The sequence below is a fragment of the Neodiprion lecontei genome, chromosome 6, assembly GCF_021901455.1.
Source record: "Neodiprion lecontei isolate iyNeoLeco1 chromosome 6, iyNeoLeco1.1, whole genome shotgun sequence".
NCBI classification, from domain to species: domain Eukaryota; kingdom Metazoa; phylum Arthropoda; class Insecta; order Hymenoptera; family Diprionidae; genus Neodiprion; species Neodiprion lecontei.
This window is the reverse complement of record NC_060265.1, coordinates 29,540,042-29,557,976: the sequence shown is the minus strand read 5'-3', so window position 1 is coordinate 29,557,976 and position 17,935 is coordinate 29,540,042. Positions and strand designations below refer to the sequence as shown.

Below are 17,935 nucleotides of genomic sequence, written 5' to 3'. Positions count from 1 at the left end.
ATTACCCATGAGTTTGATTAATATTGGTGTACTCGTTATAAAACATATTTCTTTGACTTTGTGATCAACAGTCAAATTGAGTAGGCTTATTTGCTTCTCTGCGTAGAAATATGTATTGGAAAGAGAAGCAAATAATCCTAGTGTCAGAAGAATATGCCCGTACTTGCAAGTCTATAATTATTGAAAACTAGATTAAAATAAACTATAACAGTGATTCATACATTTCATAAAAAATTGCGGATTAAATTTAATGAATACAGTATCACAGAAAGACATAAACAAAAATAAAAATGATTGTATAGCATCTGAAGTACTTTTAAGAATTTCAATCCGTCAATTATAAAACATGTAGAGTAAATCTAAATAAATGATTATGTTCCAAGAAAGCAGCGGTTTCTTCAATTATTTTCTAGTGAATTATTGTTGGAAAAAACTGTATCCAAACAATTTAATACACATTCAATGCTTGAACACAATGGTTCAGTTTCATACTGAACTCGAGGTTCGATTGACTCCTAGAAACAAATCCAAATGCAGAACAGGTCACTGTAGTGCACTCATACATTTCAAGTAGTTGACAACTGTACGACTTTGTAATTTCATGAGTCTTTCTCTCTCCTTACACCCTGTTTTTAACGGGGGATAGAATTCTTCTTGTAAAACAGTTTTCATGAGCTTTTTACTCATTTTCAGTTCATCGCTGTTACAAATCTGATCTTCACTGTCAGGCAGCTGCTGTTTAAATGGGGCGAGCTGACAAAAAGATCCAGGATTTAAATTCTTGTGATGTAATTGCTTGGAGCAGTAACAATTCCCACAATTCGATTGAATGAAAGCTAATTCATTGCTGTAGCCACCAACTCACCTCAAAAACTAAATGTATTGAAAATTGATGAGGACGAATTTGATCAACGGCATGTCCTACCTCCACAGATAGTGTCTCTAAGAAGTTTAAAACTGCCAAATATATTTCTTCTCTCATCCAATTTGTCTTTATTAATATGCGAAGGGGAACTGTCAACTAGTAATCGAATAATCACATGTTATATTTCAAAAAATTACATTCTCATATGCATGAAATTTTTCGCGACAGTCCAAAGAGAGATTGATATTCCAAATATTATTTACCCCCACTATCGGATACACTCCAAGCCATGTGCCATAACGATAAAGCTGTTTACATCGTTTCAAATCCTTCTTAAATAAGTTTATAACTAGAGATTGGAACACTGAATTGCTCAGCGAGAAGTTATTTTCGATAATTATTTTTGCTATTTCTGGCACTAAGTCATTACACTTTCCATTTAGAATACCAGTCACAAGATTATCTGTATATGCAGTAAGATCTGGAAAAACAGATAATCCATCAATTTCTAACATATAGCGCAACTACCATTGGTCTCTTCAAGTTTTATCTGTTATAAGAAACTCACCTATGGGATGATAAATACGACTTTGATCTCCAAGCAGGTAAGTGAAAATATAAAATGCCTGCTCAGGCAACTCCTGACACAAAACATCTAACAACAGATTTATTATCATGACTCTAACACGTTCGTCATTTGGATTGCTAGTAACGAGCCACTTGCTTGGATTTGTACAAAACATGTTGCTTTCTGCAACATAGTATTAGATAGCACTAGGTATACAGGCCCACCAGTACGGCTAACAAGTAGTCATCAAATTTTTGTGAAAAAGATGGTAATGATCGGTGAGATAAAATGTCATCGATAAGTTGTATTTTGTCAATATAAGATGGGATTTTAAAATTTGGCGGAAACGGTATTCACCTAAAGCATGCACCTCGTGTGAAAATCTACATAGAGGTATATTTTCTTATTCTACTCATTAAAGATTCTGAGTTGTTGGAATAAGACGTGTGCTGCTAACTCACGTTTCAATATGGTGAAAGCCTTCAACGGACGTCCGTTAGCTATACAGATTTCAGCAGATATCAGTGCATATTCGGCAATATTTTCCATTAAGCCAGTGGCTTGCAAGGGCTTGAATAAACTGTACGCAATTACCCATGCACCAGCATCGCACAACTCGATCATCGTGTACATTCCCAAGTAGAATAACGTTTGACTCAGGGATTTATTGACCCCCATCCGGACTGAAAAGTCCAAAAATGAAAATGTTAGGTGAATGAAAAGACAGCATTTTTTTTTACTGAATATAAAGTTTTATTAACTGTATAAATATATCATACATTATGTGTCAAACTTCTTCTATGTATTGAAGCCTTTGCAAGTTTTATCAATAGCTGTATATAATTACATCTAGATTGAGTAAAAAAAAAATCAATAAATGATATTAGATGAACCAGAATCTTTGTTACATAAATATGGTGATGTTTGCCGCTTCGATTCCTAAGTACATACATCGATAAAATTAAAAATATGGAAATTTATGACCAGTATTTGTCCATGCGACTATAATTCAAAATTACAAAGAAAAAAAACAACAGATATGTTTTTAAAGAAGACGATGTACATAGAATTTTATCTACTTAATTTGACGTAACAGAGACGATTTTCTTGGATGATTATTTTAACTTTTTTAAATGCGTTATCTAAATGCATGGGATTTGTCCTTCTAAAAACTAATCGTCTGAGACAAAATCAAGATTTATTGACTAAAAATCTCTGCTGAGCAGTGTTCTGTGGTAATTAATACATTGCAGCATGTATATCCGAATAATACAAAATGTTGATGGCCTTTAATTAATAATAATCCTGAAATAACAGACTCATTTTAAAAATGACAAATCGTTCACAATAAAACTCTGCTGAAATTTGAGAACATTCAATTATTTCTGCTTGCAGAAAAGTCAAAGTTTTGAAACCAAAACGCTGTCACCAACTTTAATTTCTTGAAAGTTCACGGTTGAATATTAAAAAATTGAAAAACGTTCAACTGATTGTGTACAGCAAGAAAGAAGATTTAAGTCACGACATATTGAAGCTGGAAACAAAATTTTCGTCAATCCATAGTTACAATTAACGAATATCTTTAATACATTTGTTAGTATCACAGAACTCACCAGGGTTTTAGATTTCTTTTTATTAGTTCTTAATTATGCGGTAATATGTATCTCAGTTGATTGCTTGAGGAATAATATTACTTTGTCAGTGAAGTCCAAGTATATAAAGTGAGTTATATAGTACGAGAAAGAATGTCCAATCTGCTTGTTAAAAGTGTTTATTACCTGACAACTTTATCATATTCTTCATATGATACGCTGACATAATCACGTTTTTGTGTAACATCCTGTAACAGCTTGTAGTGAATAGTGTTTTTTCCACCACATTTGAATATTTGTTGAGGATTTTTAGAACCCCTTCGTAATCTTGGTGCTTCAACGATTCTTTTACAATGGTCATATCAAGGTGAAACTGCCAGTGACGGTTTCTGTACACTGACTGTGGCTCTTTCAAATTTTCTAAAATTAATTGTGATGCAATTATTGTCAAAAAAAAAAAAATTGAACAACACTATTATATTTCGATCTCCAATGATCCATAAAAATTTATTTCCCCAAATTTTACATATTTTTGACACATATTCCAAGAAATTTTAATCTAATCCGAAAACAGTTACACAAATAATTTGAAGTTCGATTAGAATAGAAATATAATTAATATCTACCTATAAGGTGGACCTTGTAGGAATCACTGGTTAAATCAACAGCTTCAGCTTCAGCTTCAGATGTTCTGCTACTTGAGGTGGCTGAGAACTTTGTAACTAGAGGATTGCTTCGTATTCCAGCATTCCTCTTCTGATTGAAAACGTTTGGATCAGCTGCCATACTTCTTGGGCTATCATCTCGACTTATGAGCAAGGACGATGTGTTAGCAGGTCCTTGTAAGCTAGATCGCTGGCTCGTTCGAGATAATAGTAATCCACTGTCGCTATATTGTGTACTATCCGGTGAGTGTATGCCAGGTATCTCAATTAGTTCTTTATTAATGTTTCTACCGACGTTAGTTTCCAACATAAGATTTGAGCTGTCATTTTGAGTAGAAACTGGAGTATAGGAATATTGAATGTTTCTGTGAATGATATCATTTTTCATGAGTATGGAATTGAGCCGGTTTCTAAGATTGATATTTATCATTGATACTTGATTTAGACTAAGTTTGTTTATAAAGTTTCTGTACACATCTTCAATATGTGATTTATCCTTATTGATATCGACCAATTCATGTATCACTCTGGCGATTCTTCTCCCCGAAGGGGGTATTTTGATCAGGAAATCGCGAAATGTATCCCAGTAGGTGCCTGGCTGGGTCATCTCACCGATAAATTCTATAAGATATTCTATTGGACCGCTGTCATTTTCATCAAGCAGTAATGCCATATTACTAAAAATATTCCGCAAAGACATTCCAGTTGAGATCAAAGCATGTACTGTACAGTTTACGAGGTGCTCGTTAAGTTGTCTTTTACAGTATAATTTATGGAACAATTCAATGATATTACGAGCATCCATTTGAGTAACAACTTGATGGTATACATTTTTGATCAGATGTGTGAAACCATTGATTTGGGAATAAGCTATTACTTCGACGATATAGTCCAGATCTTTCTGATCAAGGTTCTGTAGACTTGGTGTCAGCTACAAGCATGATAATAAAAGAGAAACAATCTTCAGTATTTATGATTATAAATAATGCACCATATTTCAAGAAAATGCAATAGAAAGTTACTTACATTATGTATAAAATGGCAATGCTTTCTCTTACAGTAACCGAACCTTAGAATGTGAAAGCAATGCCTCCAGAAGATTCTTGATGTAAAAGTAGAGACTGCGTTTTGTGTTTCTTGTCTAATGCCAAGTCTACCTCTCATACTTGACGAACTATTAAGATTTGATATAGGGGGATTTATTGCTGAGGAAAATTCAGTTTCAGAATATTGTGTGTTCACCTGAGGCACTGGAATCGTATTCGATGAATTATTATTAAAATTCAAGCAATTATTGCTATTTTTAGTGTCAAACGGTATTATAATGTTCGAAGTAGTATAGCCATTCCTTTCAGTTTCATAACCGAATTCGTAGGCTGCATTGCACTCTTCTAGATTTTTGTTATAATAGGCAGCAAAGTCTTTTATATCTTCGTATGATCTTTCTGATGAATTTTGGGTTTTACAAGGTGACGTCTTGGCACCATCCATGAAATTTATGCTCTGATCACTAGAAGCAGAATACAGTAGGAGTTAGCGATTTAGTGATGTCTGCATAAAATATATGTATGTATATTACTGCATTCTACAATACCAATAATACTTTCAAAAAATACATGAATGGAATACGAACAATCCTAATTGCAATACAAATTGCCCAATAGAACATACTTGCATAAAAAGAATTTTTCGCACTTACACATTTGTTATCACTATAGATTCTGCGAATAAAGAAATGCAATCGTCATATTCATAGTCCAAATCTTCTTTTGCGCTTTCATTTGTCGACTGACCTTTATCAAGTCCTATGTCACTTTTTCCCAGGTTTTGGCCAATTATTTCTTTTGTCAGAGTAGACCTATCAGACTCCCGAATATTCAGTACCAAATTTTGAGAAGACAATGGGCTTGCTGATACTGAATTTGTTAAATTTCCATTCTTGTTGAAGTCACTATTGCAATTAAAACCCTCAGTATCTTTTGGGGATGTCGAAGGCCACTTTGGTAAAATATTGTCTTCACAAAAACTACATTTAGATGATTCAGAATTATTATCAATATTAGTTTTGCCAAAAGAGGTAGGAAGAATATTCATATTTGGCAGTAAATTTTCAGTTTTTAGCTCCAGCTGTTGAGTTTCGTCGTTTATAGGAACAACAAATTTTTTTATTGGACTGCCGTTCTTAGATGACTGTTTATTTTGCGCAACAGTGCTTGAACCGGTAGAAACAATAGAAGTATTTGATTTAGCTGAGTTTGATTTTGGGTAATTCATCGTACTTTCAAGATCTCCTGGACCACTGACGCTCCATCTGTTTCTCTTCAGTTGTATTCTTTTCCCACTCAATGGTGCAGGATCCTGAGCTTTATTACTATTATCACTTATCCATTTCCGTTTCCGCTGTTTCATTTTCATCGGAAGAGATTGAGTTTGATTTTCTAGCTCTGATTTCGTAGCCTCGCTTAAATCATTACGATTGTCTGGTACTTCATTAATGTTCGGAAGTTTTTTGCGTTTTTCGTCTTTATGCGACGTATAATACTGATGTGTTTCAACGCACCAGGTGCGTTCAGACTCAGCCGTAGTATTCGAGATTTTTGTAAAATTTCTCAAGTTAGCGATAGTTAGTTCAGCAATAAGTGGAGATGGCTTGCTTGTTGACTCAGTATCGATTATTTCAGACGATTCCGTATCCATTTTATTATCAACATAATCAACTCTCGAAGCAACGACACCCCCGAACGCATTCCCAAGTTCGGTTTTACCTTTAGATATACCAACATCATCTTTTAGTGATAGGTCAGTGTTGCCCGCGTTTGTTTCAGTTTCCACTGTATTTGGCACTGACAGAGCATTGTGATTCAGTCTGCTATTGTCGTTAAAGACATCAGGATCTGGTAATGTAATTTCGCCCTGGTTATTCTTGGTAGAATCATTGATGGAATAAAATGTAGCTAACTCAGGACAATAATAAGTCAATAACTTAGAGGGATCAAAAGGTTGTGCACCCGTGCTAGGAATTTGGTCTGTATCTCTCTTCCCCCAACTATGTTCTGACTTTATATTATTTTTGTCATCCTGTTCTGCTGAATGACTGTTAAATGCCATTAGCCAATCTTGATTTTTGCCAACATCGTCAAAATCATTCTGATGTATTCTGTCGTTAGTGTCAGATTTAAATAATTCTAGTGACACATCTTTGCTACAAGGAAATGTTATTGTATCTTTGGGGAGAATCTCGTCACTGACAATTTTGGGCCGTTTTTTTCCAATAGGTGTTGATTGATGTATAGGCTGTTCTGCTACTGTTGGTACAGAGGAAATATCGGTGATGCAGTTTTTCAGTGTTTCTGCAAAACAGCTTCTGTTATCATCTTCTATGTTGATTAGGTCTAATGTTGTTGTTAACCCAATATTGTCATAATTATTGTCTGCACCTGCTGATTTGGGATCTTCTATCAAGTCGAATGGTACGTTACATTTTTCACCCAAAATTATCTCCTTAGCCTCTTGACTTTTTTTTACTCCTTGGATTTCTAACAATTTGAGAGAACTATGAGTTTCACTTTTGTTAACTAGTGCCAATTTTTCTTCCTTTAAAAGTTTGACCACCTGCCCAGAATTTGTGTCTGTAAAACATATTGGTATCGATACTTTTAATGACAGACCATTTGAGGAATTCAATTTCTCAGACTTTACAGGCGTTCGATTTGGATTACATATTGAGTCGGTACATCTTACTTGAATACTTTCTGCGACCTGTAGAATTGAATGGCAAGGCATTAGCTTTTCATTGTTGCATTCATCACTATTATTTGTTAAATTGAAGTCAGAGGTATCTAATTTAACTGAGTTATCGTTGCATGGTAAAAATTGTGATTCATTCGTCGCAGAAGTTATGGAAGCATTGACACGCAAGTCCAATGGAAATTCCAAATCCCCTTTTTTAAAAAGTGCTTCGGTTAGATTATTTTCTTGATCAGTCACAATAGGTTCCGTTAGGTTTTTTTCAATATTATGTATCTTAGTGGGGCTGCATGGTTCTAAAGGTAATCCAGTCGCATCAGAAAATTTTTGTCCTTTTAGGGGATATTCAATCAATGAAGACAGACCATCTGCGTCACTTACTGTGCTACTACTATTTGTACCACGTACAGGCTCTATTGGTCCAGGGTTCATTAATAGAAATGGGGTGTGCAGTTGTTGTTCTTGAAGATTCGGACATTTATGCCTATGGACTATCAAATCGGTATTCGAAGATGTAAGTGATTGATCATTTTCACTACAAGACTCAGAAAAAACTTCAGAAGTATTACATTTGATCCACTGTTTGGTACTCAGAGTAGCGGTGACGTCTCGCGATGTGTTTTTTTTCAATAATATGTCCCTTTGTTTTTGTGGCAATTCCTTGTCGTAAGCGATGTCACGGAGTAAAACTCTTGGTTGGTACAAATTTGAATGTAATAGATCCTCATTTTTTACTACATCGGAAATTGAACTTAATCGTTCTTTACATTTAGTGAATATACATTCATCGTTATCTAAATCTTTCGTATTAAGTTCGGCTGAATATTTTTTTTTATTTGACTCACAAACAGAACCCTTGGTCTTAATTACAGGGTGATATTCCATCCCTTCGACTGTCGAATTCATCAAGTTCTTTTGTACTCTGATCCATTTCCGGGTTCGTGTACTTTTCGATTTACTTGGGCTTATTGCTATACCAATATTTGTACTGTGCTTCGAAGGTGTAAACACGATTTCACTCAAAGCCTTGTCATTTGTTTCGGGAGTCTGAGAATTCGTCTGTGCCTTGGCTGCTCGACATTCATGTGTCATTTGAATATTTGGCTTTGGCATTTTTGTAGACACCGAATCCTTAACAACATGCGTATCGACCATCTCCTCTTGGTTTGAGGACATCTGCATTTTTTGATATTCGACTACAGGCTTTGGTAAACATTCAAACATCACTATTTTTGACTTTGATGTCTCTGATATTGAATCAGTTATAGTTCCAGTTGCTGGATACATATTTTCAACTTTGCCTGTCTCTTCTTGGTTCGATGACATCCGCATTTTACGACGTTTGACTACAGGCTTTGGTAAATATTCAGCCATTACTATTTCTGACATCGATGTCTCTGATGTTGAATCAGTTATAGTTCCAGTTGCTGGATACGTGTTTTCAACTTTGCCCATCTCTTCTTGGTTTGACGACATCAGCATTTTTTCAGAACTGACTACAGGCTTTGGTAAACATTCGGTCATCACTGTTTCAGACTTCGATGTTTCTGATGTTGAATCAGTTATAATTCTAGTTGGTGGATAATTATTTTCAACTTTGCATGTGAGAATACTAGGCCTTTTTAATTGATTTGTCTTTATAAGATCTTTTTGTACTCTATTTTTTGGTTGACGTGTACATTTGACTTTTTCCGTCGGTACATGCGGTGTTGAATCTGATTCTGTGCAACTGGTGGATGATAAATCTACAGAGCGAACTGAAGAATTTTTATTCACCATCAATGTGCCAGAGCTCTTTAGTTTGTCAATCACCTTTATAGATCTACGTTTCACTGTCTTTCGCTTTGAAACGTTTATTTTAGCTTCAGGTTCCGGAGTAATACTTATATTCACTATTTCAGATTGCACAAGGTTGCCTTGCAATTTATCGGTTTCTTCATACATAAATTCAATTTGTGACTTCATAGATGTCGATATTGAGTCTACTTTGTTTGTACTGTCTGATAATGAGTCGCCACAATGATCATAAAGTTTTTCTCTACATTCACGTGTACAAGTAGTTTTGCATACTGCAGTCTTTGACATGGAATTATTTCCCACTTGAGATGCTATAAATGTATCATCATTTGCTGTATCAAGATTATCACTTGGCTGCAGTTTTTGTGATTTCCTCCATGATGTTAGGTCCTTCCAGTTGCGATTACATTTGGAGTTTAACTTCCCCATTTCTGGTGTTGAATCCATTACTTTTAAACTAGTAAAGTTGAAATCTTTTGAGTCAGCTGAAGCATTAGAACTTGTCCCTACTGACTTTGATTTTCGTGATTTTTTCGCCAGCTTTTCTCCACACATATATGTACATTTAGTTTTCTCTTTTGTTACCTCAGGTACTGAATGAGTTTTCGCTGAAGTGACAGTTGGCGTACCTTTATTGTTGATCTCCGAATCATCATTGTTCACATTTCTAAGTTTCGATGCTTTCAATTTTTTAAGAAGGCTGCGTGTGATATAGCTGCATTCGGGTGGAGGCTTAATAAACTTTAATATCGAATCGGTAGTGATATTTGTAGCTTCATTTGGTGATTCACTATCTATCACCGATGGCTGTGATGCAATTAATCTTTTTGGCAGACTATTTCTTGTTCTAGATTTTGTAGTCGGTATATCCAATTCTGCATTTCCACTTGAAAGATCATCACGTTTCTTTATAGATACGGATGAAATTGAAGTTTGCTGCTGTGATGTACCTGCATCAGAACTCCGAACATGTTTTTCCTCCTCCTGATTATCTAATTTCAACACTGTTGCTGAGGTCCATACATCGTCATGTGTCTTTGCAGTTACCAATGAGACTAAAGTCTGCTGCTGTGATGTGCCTGCATAAAATTTCTGAACATGTTTTTCATCCTCCTTACTCTTCAACTTAAATATTGTTGGTGGTGTCCATGCCGGAAGTGCAATAATTTTTTCACACCCAGCTGCAGAGTTATTATTTACCTCCTTCATATCTGATTCAGTTTCTTGTTTAAGTTGGTGAAGTTGTTGCTTTTGTTTCTTGACTGGTGCCATGTTCTCTAATGTTGAGTCAATTCGTAGCTAACTTAATCAAGATCTACGTTCCATAAAGCTTTAATATTGCATATCTCTGTTGTCCTTGATATTCTAAATGTTTCCTTATAATAATAAAATTATAATCTTTATAATATGGCCTTTCAACCTTCAAGATTCGGGTGATCGTCAGCACCATTCAGCATTTTTTCAGGCTCTATCATTCATTTTTGTATAATCTTCTTTTGTTGCAGTTAATTCCGACAATTACATCTTTACCAGCTTTTTGATGTGGTTTGGTCCACGTTATTGTTAACGACCTCTATAGCCCCAGTGTTGTTCCTGAAGGAAAGATAACTCCTACGAAACCTTGCTTGTATCAATACCTTGGTTCGGCTAAATTAAAATGGCATAAAAATTATTAACTATCAAGCATTTGAGAACTAAGGCAAATGGAAAGAAAATGTATACATTTAACTTGTTGATAGAAGGATTATAACTAAATAATTCAACAGGCAGCAGGATAATCCATATCATAAATATGTTTAGGTGCATATTTTCTCAAAATGTTTTAAATTGTCGAACACATTTGTGTTGTAATTATACAAGTATCTACAATACAGTGGAAAAATATAAGAAGTCGATTCTGTCAAAGTTTCTCCATGATAATAGATTAGAATTAATTACATAACTATCGTATTCAATTTTTGTGTAGCTGAATGAACTTGGTAAAAAAAATATAAAATATCACTAATAACTAGGCAGTTATAGGGCACTCTAAAAATTGAAATCATTTTCTTAAATAATAGGTGTGAACAACCGTGTAGAAACACAAGGTTAGATCCATGAGGATATTTTCAACGCATTTGAGTCTGCTGTGTTGCATATTCTAAGGACTAAATTTAATAAGTATTACGACGAAATTGAGTGTATCGAAATTTTTGTAACGTGAAATCAATTTACGTACCAGTTGAATGACTTAGTTGACCAATCTGCTAAGATTTATTTCACATCAAATGTTGGTGTATATCTCTTACGCAGTTTATTATTTGCCATGAGAAAAATTTCTTCTGGGAAATTTGGCCGACTATACATTCCAGAGAAAAAAAGATATAATCTTCTTAGCGTTTTATCCGACTTTACAATTATGGTACATATAAGTATAAAAAAAGACTGTCAGCAAAGCCAAGCCACAACAGTTGACAGAGTTAGAGCAATTAATTTTTTACACCGTGCAAAGCCGACAAAACAATTGAATAATCACAATGAAAGTTGAAAATTTACTAGTATCCAAGTGACAGCTGCGGGCTTGAAAGAAAGACGACGATGGAAGTAAGGATGGTTAAAAAATTGTGTTGTGCCAACGTCGAGTTTACGATTCCACTGTCTTACATATAAGTATTTATTGGTTTGATAATGCGAACAGTCTGAAAATTACGTGGTGATAATAATCACCATTTCTCATCTGAAATCTTATGGCGAAAAATAATTAAAGGTAACTCACGGGGAATGAAAAAATTCCTCACGGCTCGTTCGTCTAAGCGTCCTTCTCCACCACGTGTGTACCAAATTTAGGGTCAATATTTATAGCCTAACTATGTTGCTTTTAGTGATGTGTTGGATTACCAATCGACTTCATACGCAGTGCGATGAGGCCTGGAAGAGTAGTTATACGCGAATTCGAAAAATCTTCCTCAAGTGTTCAGATTACTTAAAATTATGGTCGAAATACTTTAGCATCTCAGTCCAAGACTGTACGCCGCGAAAATATTCAAGTGTTTCTGGGTCGTTCGGTGTTCCGAGTTATCGAAAGTAATCGTCGAAATTATGGTAGCCAACGTAAGATTCCACTATTCAGTCTAGGGAATTTCACCTGACACGCGGAAGTCTAGAAGTTCTATGAATTCTAGTGGAAATCTAGGGACCCCTACAATCAAAGCGCCAAAAGCAGCCATGATTAACCGCCAATTTTAACCACACGTCGAATCTTTGTGCGCTGCCCGTTTATTCAATGACAGTTCCGCCGAAATATAATTTTTCTCACTGATTTCTGTATAAATATAGAATTCAATTAGCAATTTTTAACCGAAGGTAATTCTTTCGGTAATTTTGTCGAAAATATAAAAGTTATTTCAAGATTCTAACCGTTGACCAGAATGCGGCTGTGTTCGCAATTGCGTGCAATTGTTCAATCAATTCACCGATTCAGTAGACGTTTTTAGTACTTGTGATTTTGTTCTAATTGCACTTTATACCGCTTTAACTTGAATATGGTTGCATTAGTGATTCAAAACTTTTAACGATTAGGTACTTTTTCCTATTTCATGTTTTAGTTTCGGCAATGACTCAGGAATCTTCAGTCAACGGATTTCATTGAAATTTTATTCGCCAAAGTCTATGCAAAAAAAAGTATCCTCTAATCAATTTCATATGCAGCGACAATCACTGATAGAATCTATAAATAATATACAAAAACTATTTAGTGAATAGGTAAAATGACAAAAATTAAAGAGATAACTATATAAGTACTGTACATGCTTCCAAGAATAGTTTTATTCGTTTCAACCGACACGATTAGAGAAGTCATTTCAACATAGGACGTGTGGCAAGTTCCGGTTAACGTAAGTTTCCCAAATATACAGTATTTACAAAAATAAATTGAAACAAACTCTGCAGTTTCTTCGATATGTTTAGTCATATCAGATTATTCACGCTACCGCACATATTTACACTATCAATTATCAATTATCTTTACAGTGGTTCTGAACCAGTGAATCGATTCTCAACTTATATCTAAAACGCGAATCAGCATGACGATTAATTCTGGTTTTGCCGTCAAAATAAGTTACGATAATTCTTTTCTTCGTATCCGTATCCAGAGAATTTTAATTGAAACAGGCACTGGTCCATTGCTCCATACAGGTAACAGTTGTCGAAAGATATGCTATACACCGGACTTGAGCAGCGATGCTGATACATCTAAAGAAACATATCACATTTCACTAAAAATATCCCTACACTATTGTACAACGTCGAGAGATATGTATCATCATTTGTTGTACAATTACCTGTATGTATTTGAATTTTCTTTGATCCCAGAGCACAGCTTCTCCGTTAAACTGTGTCCCAGAAACCATGGTGTAGCGGTAATCCGTTGATAGGCAATAAACTGTAGCATCAGTTGGATCTGCCCAGGCTCCTACACAGGTTCCTGATCTGTGAGAATAAGGAATAAGATTGAAATTTCGAGTTGTGAATTGGCGAATACAAAGTCTATCACAAAAGATTATTACTCAGTAAAATAAAAAGTACCTGATATCCCATTTTCTGATACACGTGTCATAACCACAGGTGAGCAATGTCTGAGGATCATTCCAAATAATGTCCAAAATACCAGCTCCTTTTCTCCACCGTTGTCTAAATACGTTAACTTCCCCCCCGCTAAAAGAAACAGAGATAACGATAGCAAGAAAGAAAGTCAAAAGTCAGACAAGTGACAATGTTTGTGATATTTTGAAACTTCGTCAAATAATCACCATTCTACGTCAAATATGTGTAGAGGTGCAACGTTGTTATTACCAGCTGAACCAGCACAGAATGTATGACCCGTTGGATCTGCTGCTATCGACCAAATTCTATCCAATAAATTAATAGCTGCCAACGGTGAACTGTTGTCGTTGATCCTAGTTGGCCAAATCTGAACAAGTAGAGCGATGAGAGATATAATATTTCAGTTGTAGCTTGCTGTCTGTCTTCTTAATCAAATACTTTGGTACATGGTGAATACTTGAAATTGCAGAAATGAATAAACCTTAACAGTTCGGTCTCGTGAACCAGTGATAATCACATCCGAGGTCAAGTCTACCGCGTCTACGTCAGAGGCATGAGTATCTTGCGCGTTGAATATTTCTTTGTTCGTAATTCCATCCCAGCAACGTATGCTGCCGTCTCTGTAGAATACCATTTTTTATTACAAACTAACAGTTTGTTGCACACTGGTGAATGCAGGTTGACATTATAAGAAAAATGTTTGTACCTGAATCCGGCGAGCACTATCCAGTCCCTCACAACAAATCGACAGACGTCCGAATTGTGCGTATCAATCTTGAATATCGGATCAACCGGATTAAACCGTGCGTAACGTCTGAAACCGAAAATCTGAGTACCGGCACCCCACCACAGAGTGTTTGCAGTGAGTTGAAGCCATGGCATCAACTTAGCCTTTTGAGTGAGATAAGTACGCTTGGCGTATCTTCCATCTTTCCAATTTTGCGATACGTGCCATTTGTTTCGCAGAGGAAGTAAGGTGTAGCATCTGAAAAATTTACAAAATTCTGTAGAGCGATATTACGAGGATGAAAACGTGTCTCAAACATGAAAGAATTAGCGTGAGTAGATATCGATTTGATTTTGTTTAGCAGCGGAATGATCGAGTGACATAACATAACCTAACTTACCTTTCGCGGAATCTTTTCGAGGACTGGTTGGTCACCAGTGCCCGTTTACTCTTTTTAATCCAACACACGTCGCTCCTGAGAATATCGTGGAACCGTGTGCACACTTCACTGAGGCGCACCAGGTCGAAGGCATGACAAAAATCAAATATTATGATCAAAACGTCAGACGGCAATTCGTCCAGATGCAAGACATCTGTCATTTTATTACCCACCACGTGATTTCCTCCTTTTCACCGTTTCCGTTGGCAGTTAGTCGGTGGGGGGATCCCCGGATCTCAGTAGATTGTCCAAAAGTAGCTGTCGGGTCTTTGTTTCCGTGTACTTATCTCTCTTATTGAATTAAATGTGTTACTTGAATGTGATTGGGATTCAAAATAGCGAAATTACCCTTCGATTCAATTACACTTCAGGGGTTTCGTATTTAATTACAAAATTAATTGTTTATTGTATTTTCTCACTCCATAATAATCATTTTCTTTTTCGATGAAAGATGAAAAAATGAAAAAAATTAAACTTACAACAACAAAATTATCAAACTTTGCCTGAGATTTTGAAAAATCTAAAGATACAAACTGCGGTGGTAATGGTATTACAATTCGTAGAACTATATTAAGGCAAAAAATATTAACTGTTATTAGCAACTCAATTGAGTAAAGTTAAAAAAAAAAAAATTGAGTGTGTGTGTAACTTAGCTATCTATCTTGTAAATTATAATAAGTACAGTCTATTGCAGGGCTATCTATATTAAACCGACTCACCGTCAGACCTCACTACCTTCGATATAATTTTCTTTGGGTATTTCGTTGTAGTGTGTAAGAAAACTTTTTGGGACTTTGAATTTGAAAATTTAATTTCAGATTCGAATTCAACTATTTGAAATAGCTTCAAATGTCTAAATGTGTGTCACAAAGTACATGTACTTTAGAACATCGAACAGCTTTCAGAAAGAAATTGACAATATTTTTATCGGCAATTTTTTACAGTTACTTTTATCTGCTGCCCTCACTGATCCTCTTCTTAAACTGTGATACATACAACATTCTGACTGGGTAATTTTTTTTTTACCCAGAATACAATATTTTTGGTAGTTGTTAATGGACCCAAGGAATCAACATAAAAGAATTTGAAAAATAAAAATGGTCTAGCTTTCGAAAGAAAAATGATGTTGTTCTGAAAATGAAGTTACGAAACACTTTGTATTGAATAGTTCGTTCAATTTTCCAAAATTTGTACATTTGGTTTCGCATGACGATTAGTTTCCGAAATATAACGGTCAAAAAATGGACAACTTTTGACTCGATACGCTTCGAAAATGTTGAGCGTGGAAAATTGAAAAAATAAAAAATTTTCTGACACGATACAGCAAAATACCGAAAGAAACTAATTGAAGGTTGTACGGTCTGAGAGTTGGTGGGATTAGCTCGGACAACCCTGTTATATAATTCATCGATCAAAACCATTAATTTCATTTACATTATGTTTATCGTTTTATTGACAAATTGTTATTTCTTTTTCATCTAGATTCGAGTCTTCGGCATCGTTTGGACATTTGTATTCAATGCCTTCTCGGTTACCTGTAGAAAAAAATAATTCATTGAAGCATAACGATTGTCCGTACAAAACAGACGACTAAATAAATATTTACCTTTTTTGGGCATTGCATCTTTCAGGTACAGCAAGTGTAGCATTAAATATGCAGACGCCGAAACTAACGCTCCTAATGAGTATAATTGAAGGGTTCGAGATCCGCCAATTCGTTTGTACAAAATCCCACCGACTAGACTTCCCACTGCGAATCCTGTGAAGTGGTGGCGTAAATTGCGAGTTAAAGACTGAACAAGTTTTCAAAGATTCGTCCTTCGCAGAGTAAGTAAAATGAACTATCCCACCTAAGCCGTCGTCCATTCCAGCAACTATGCCTTGAACTGTTGCAGAGGTTCCCGGGGGCGATACGACGCTTGCATAAGCGACTATAGTCGTGTAGCAGAGAGCGTAAGTCGGGCCCTGCATGAAAAACTCGATTGGAAGTATCCACCAAGGAGTCGGTGCCAGGGAGATGAGACCCAGTCGAAGCGAGTAGCAGCAGAAACAGAATACAAAACTGTACCCGAACCCGATTTTCTTCAATATTGCACCTGCAGCGTACAACGGTGTTGTGTTACAAGGAAAACACGACAAGATAAAAGTGAAGTTGAGAACTTATAAACAAACGGTGCAAAATCTCACCAGACAGGGAAAAGAAGATAACTTCTCCTCCCAAAGTTTCAGCAGCTACAATCAAACCCTCGATCAGTTTTATCTGTCCCATGTCACCCGTTGTCTCTGCTAGATCCTCGACATACCTGTTTAACGTCACTGTAGACATTAGTATCACTTAGTATTTAGGAATGTACATTTTACAAAGAGTGACGAAAATTTCAGCAATCAAGATGTAATATAAATTACACAATAAGATACAATAATGATACGGATAGATCTGGTCTTCAAAATGCGATGGCTAGAATTAAAAGTTAAATATTCAAGACTTTCGTACTGACCAGAATAAAAAGTATATGACAAAACTGTCGAGAATTCCAGCCAGAGTTGCAAAGCACAAAAATATCGCAATTGGCTTATGACGCAATAGCTTCCATACGTCATTTAAGATGTTCTCCGATTTGGACATGATTGGTAGCTGCAATAAAAGACAATGCAAATCATTTTACACGATTACAAAGGTTTTGTTTGGTTAGTGTTGTTACAACGTTGATACGATGTATCAACTCTGATAAAGTTGATTGTGACAAGTCAAGACATGACTGTTATGCAATACATCTCGACACACTTTGTACCCTCGTACATTGGCAATAATTGTTGTACATATAAATCTCGTGATTTTCCTAATTGTAAGAGTATTGCCTCAATTGCGTTAGCATTATACATTGATTGGAAACTGATTATCCATGGAAAAAGAAGGTGGTCCAAATTTTTCGAGACTTCCTTTCGAATCAAGT

At 35.6% G+C, this 17,935-nt stretch overlaps 3 protein-coding genes across 5 annotated transcripts in view; all 3 read right to left on the bottom strand.

Moving 5' to 3' along the window:
* Positions 1–167: 167 nt before the first annotated feature.
* Positions 168–13,325, bottom strand: LOC124295059. Its single transcript, XM_046743242.1, has 11 exons — positions 11,990–13,325; positions 11,453–11,572; positions 5,390–10,881; positions 4,717–5,200; positions 3,652–4,621; positions 3,212–3,445; positions 1,895–2,116; positions 1,434–1,616; positions 1,129–1,346; positions 866–1,021; positions 168–753 (listed from the first exon to the last, which is right to left on the bottom strand). Exons 3-11 carry the CDS (start codon positions 10,504–10,506, stop codon positions 544–546), a joined length of 7,794 nt encoding a protein of 2,597 aa, XP_046599198.1. The 5' UTR covers positions 10,507–10,881; positions 11,453–11,572; positions 11,990–13,325; the 3' UTR covers positions 168–543.
* On the bottom strand, positions 13,321–15,142 carry LOC107224646 (F-box/WD repeat-containing protein 4). The gene is made up of 7 exons (XM_015664784.2): positions 14,943–15,142; positions 14,522–14,800; positions 14,297–14,435; positions 14,022–14,182; positions 13,798–13,926; positions 13,554–13,701; positions 13,321–13,464 (listed from the first exon to the last, which is right to left on the bottom strand). Exons 1-7 carry the CDS (start codon positions 15,140–15,142, stop codon positions 13,321–13,323), a joined length of 1,200 nt encoding a protein of 399 aa, XP_015520270.1.
* Positions 14,767–17,935, bottom strand: part of LOC107224642 (major facilitator superfamily domain-containing protein 6) — a 9,106-nt gene continuing 5,937 nt past the window's right edge. For all 3 annotated transcript variants that reach the window (XM_046743255.1, XM_046743254.1, XM_046743253.1), the window contains exons 6-12: positions 17,480–17,616; positions 17,169–17,284; positions 16,832–17,077; positions 16,588–16,740; positions 15,155–16,516; positions 14,943–15,050; positions 14,767–14,800 (exon numbers count right to left, since the gene is read on the bottom strand). In XM_046743255.1, coding sequence (XP_046599211.1) covers positions 16,431–16,516; positions 16,588–16,740; positions 16,832–17,077; positions 17,169–17,284; positions 17,480–17,616 — 738 coding nt within the window. In that variant the 3' untranslated portion in view covers positions 14,767–14,800; positions 14,943–15,050; positions 15,155–16,430. The remainder of the gene's footprint in view (positions 14,801–14,942; positions 15,051–15,154; positions 16,517–16,587; positions 16,741–16,831; positions 17,078–17,168; positions 17,285–17,479; positions 17,617–17,935) is intronic.

Bases quoted from the DNA above. Each gene is read 5' to 3' on its own strand.
- LOC107224646 (XM_015664784.2), bottom strand. From the start codon at position 15,142: ATGACAGATGTCTTGCATCTGGACGAATTGCCGTCTGACGTTTTGATC. The intron at 14,801-14,942 runs GTAAGTTAGGTT...TAAATTTTTCAG, and splicing joins TCGAAAAGATTCCGCGAAAG to ATGCTACACCTTACTTCCTC. The intron at 13,702-13,797 runs GTACTTTTTATT...TTATTCTCACAG, and splicing joins ATCAGAAAATGGGATATCAG to ATCAGGAACCTGTGTAGGAG.
- LOC124295059 (XM_046743242.1), bottom strand. From the start codon at position 10,506: ATGGCACCAGTCAAGAAACAAAAGCAACAACTTCACCAACTTAAACAA. The intron at 2,117-3,211 runs GTAATAAACACT...TGGACTTTTCAG, and splicing joins GAATATGATAAAGTTGTCAG to TCCGGATGGGGGTCAATAAA. The intron at 1,347-1,433 runs GTGAGTTTCTTA...CTGTTTTTCCAG, and splicing joins TCGTATTTATCATCCCATAG to ATCTTACTGCATATACAGAT.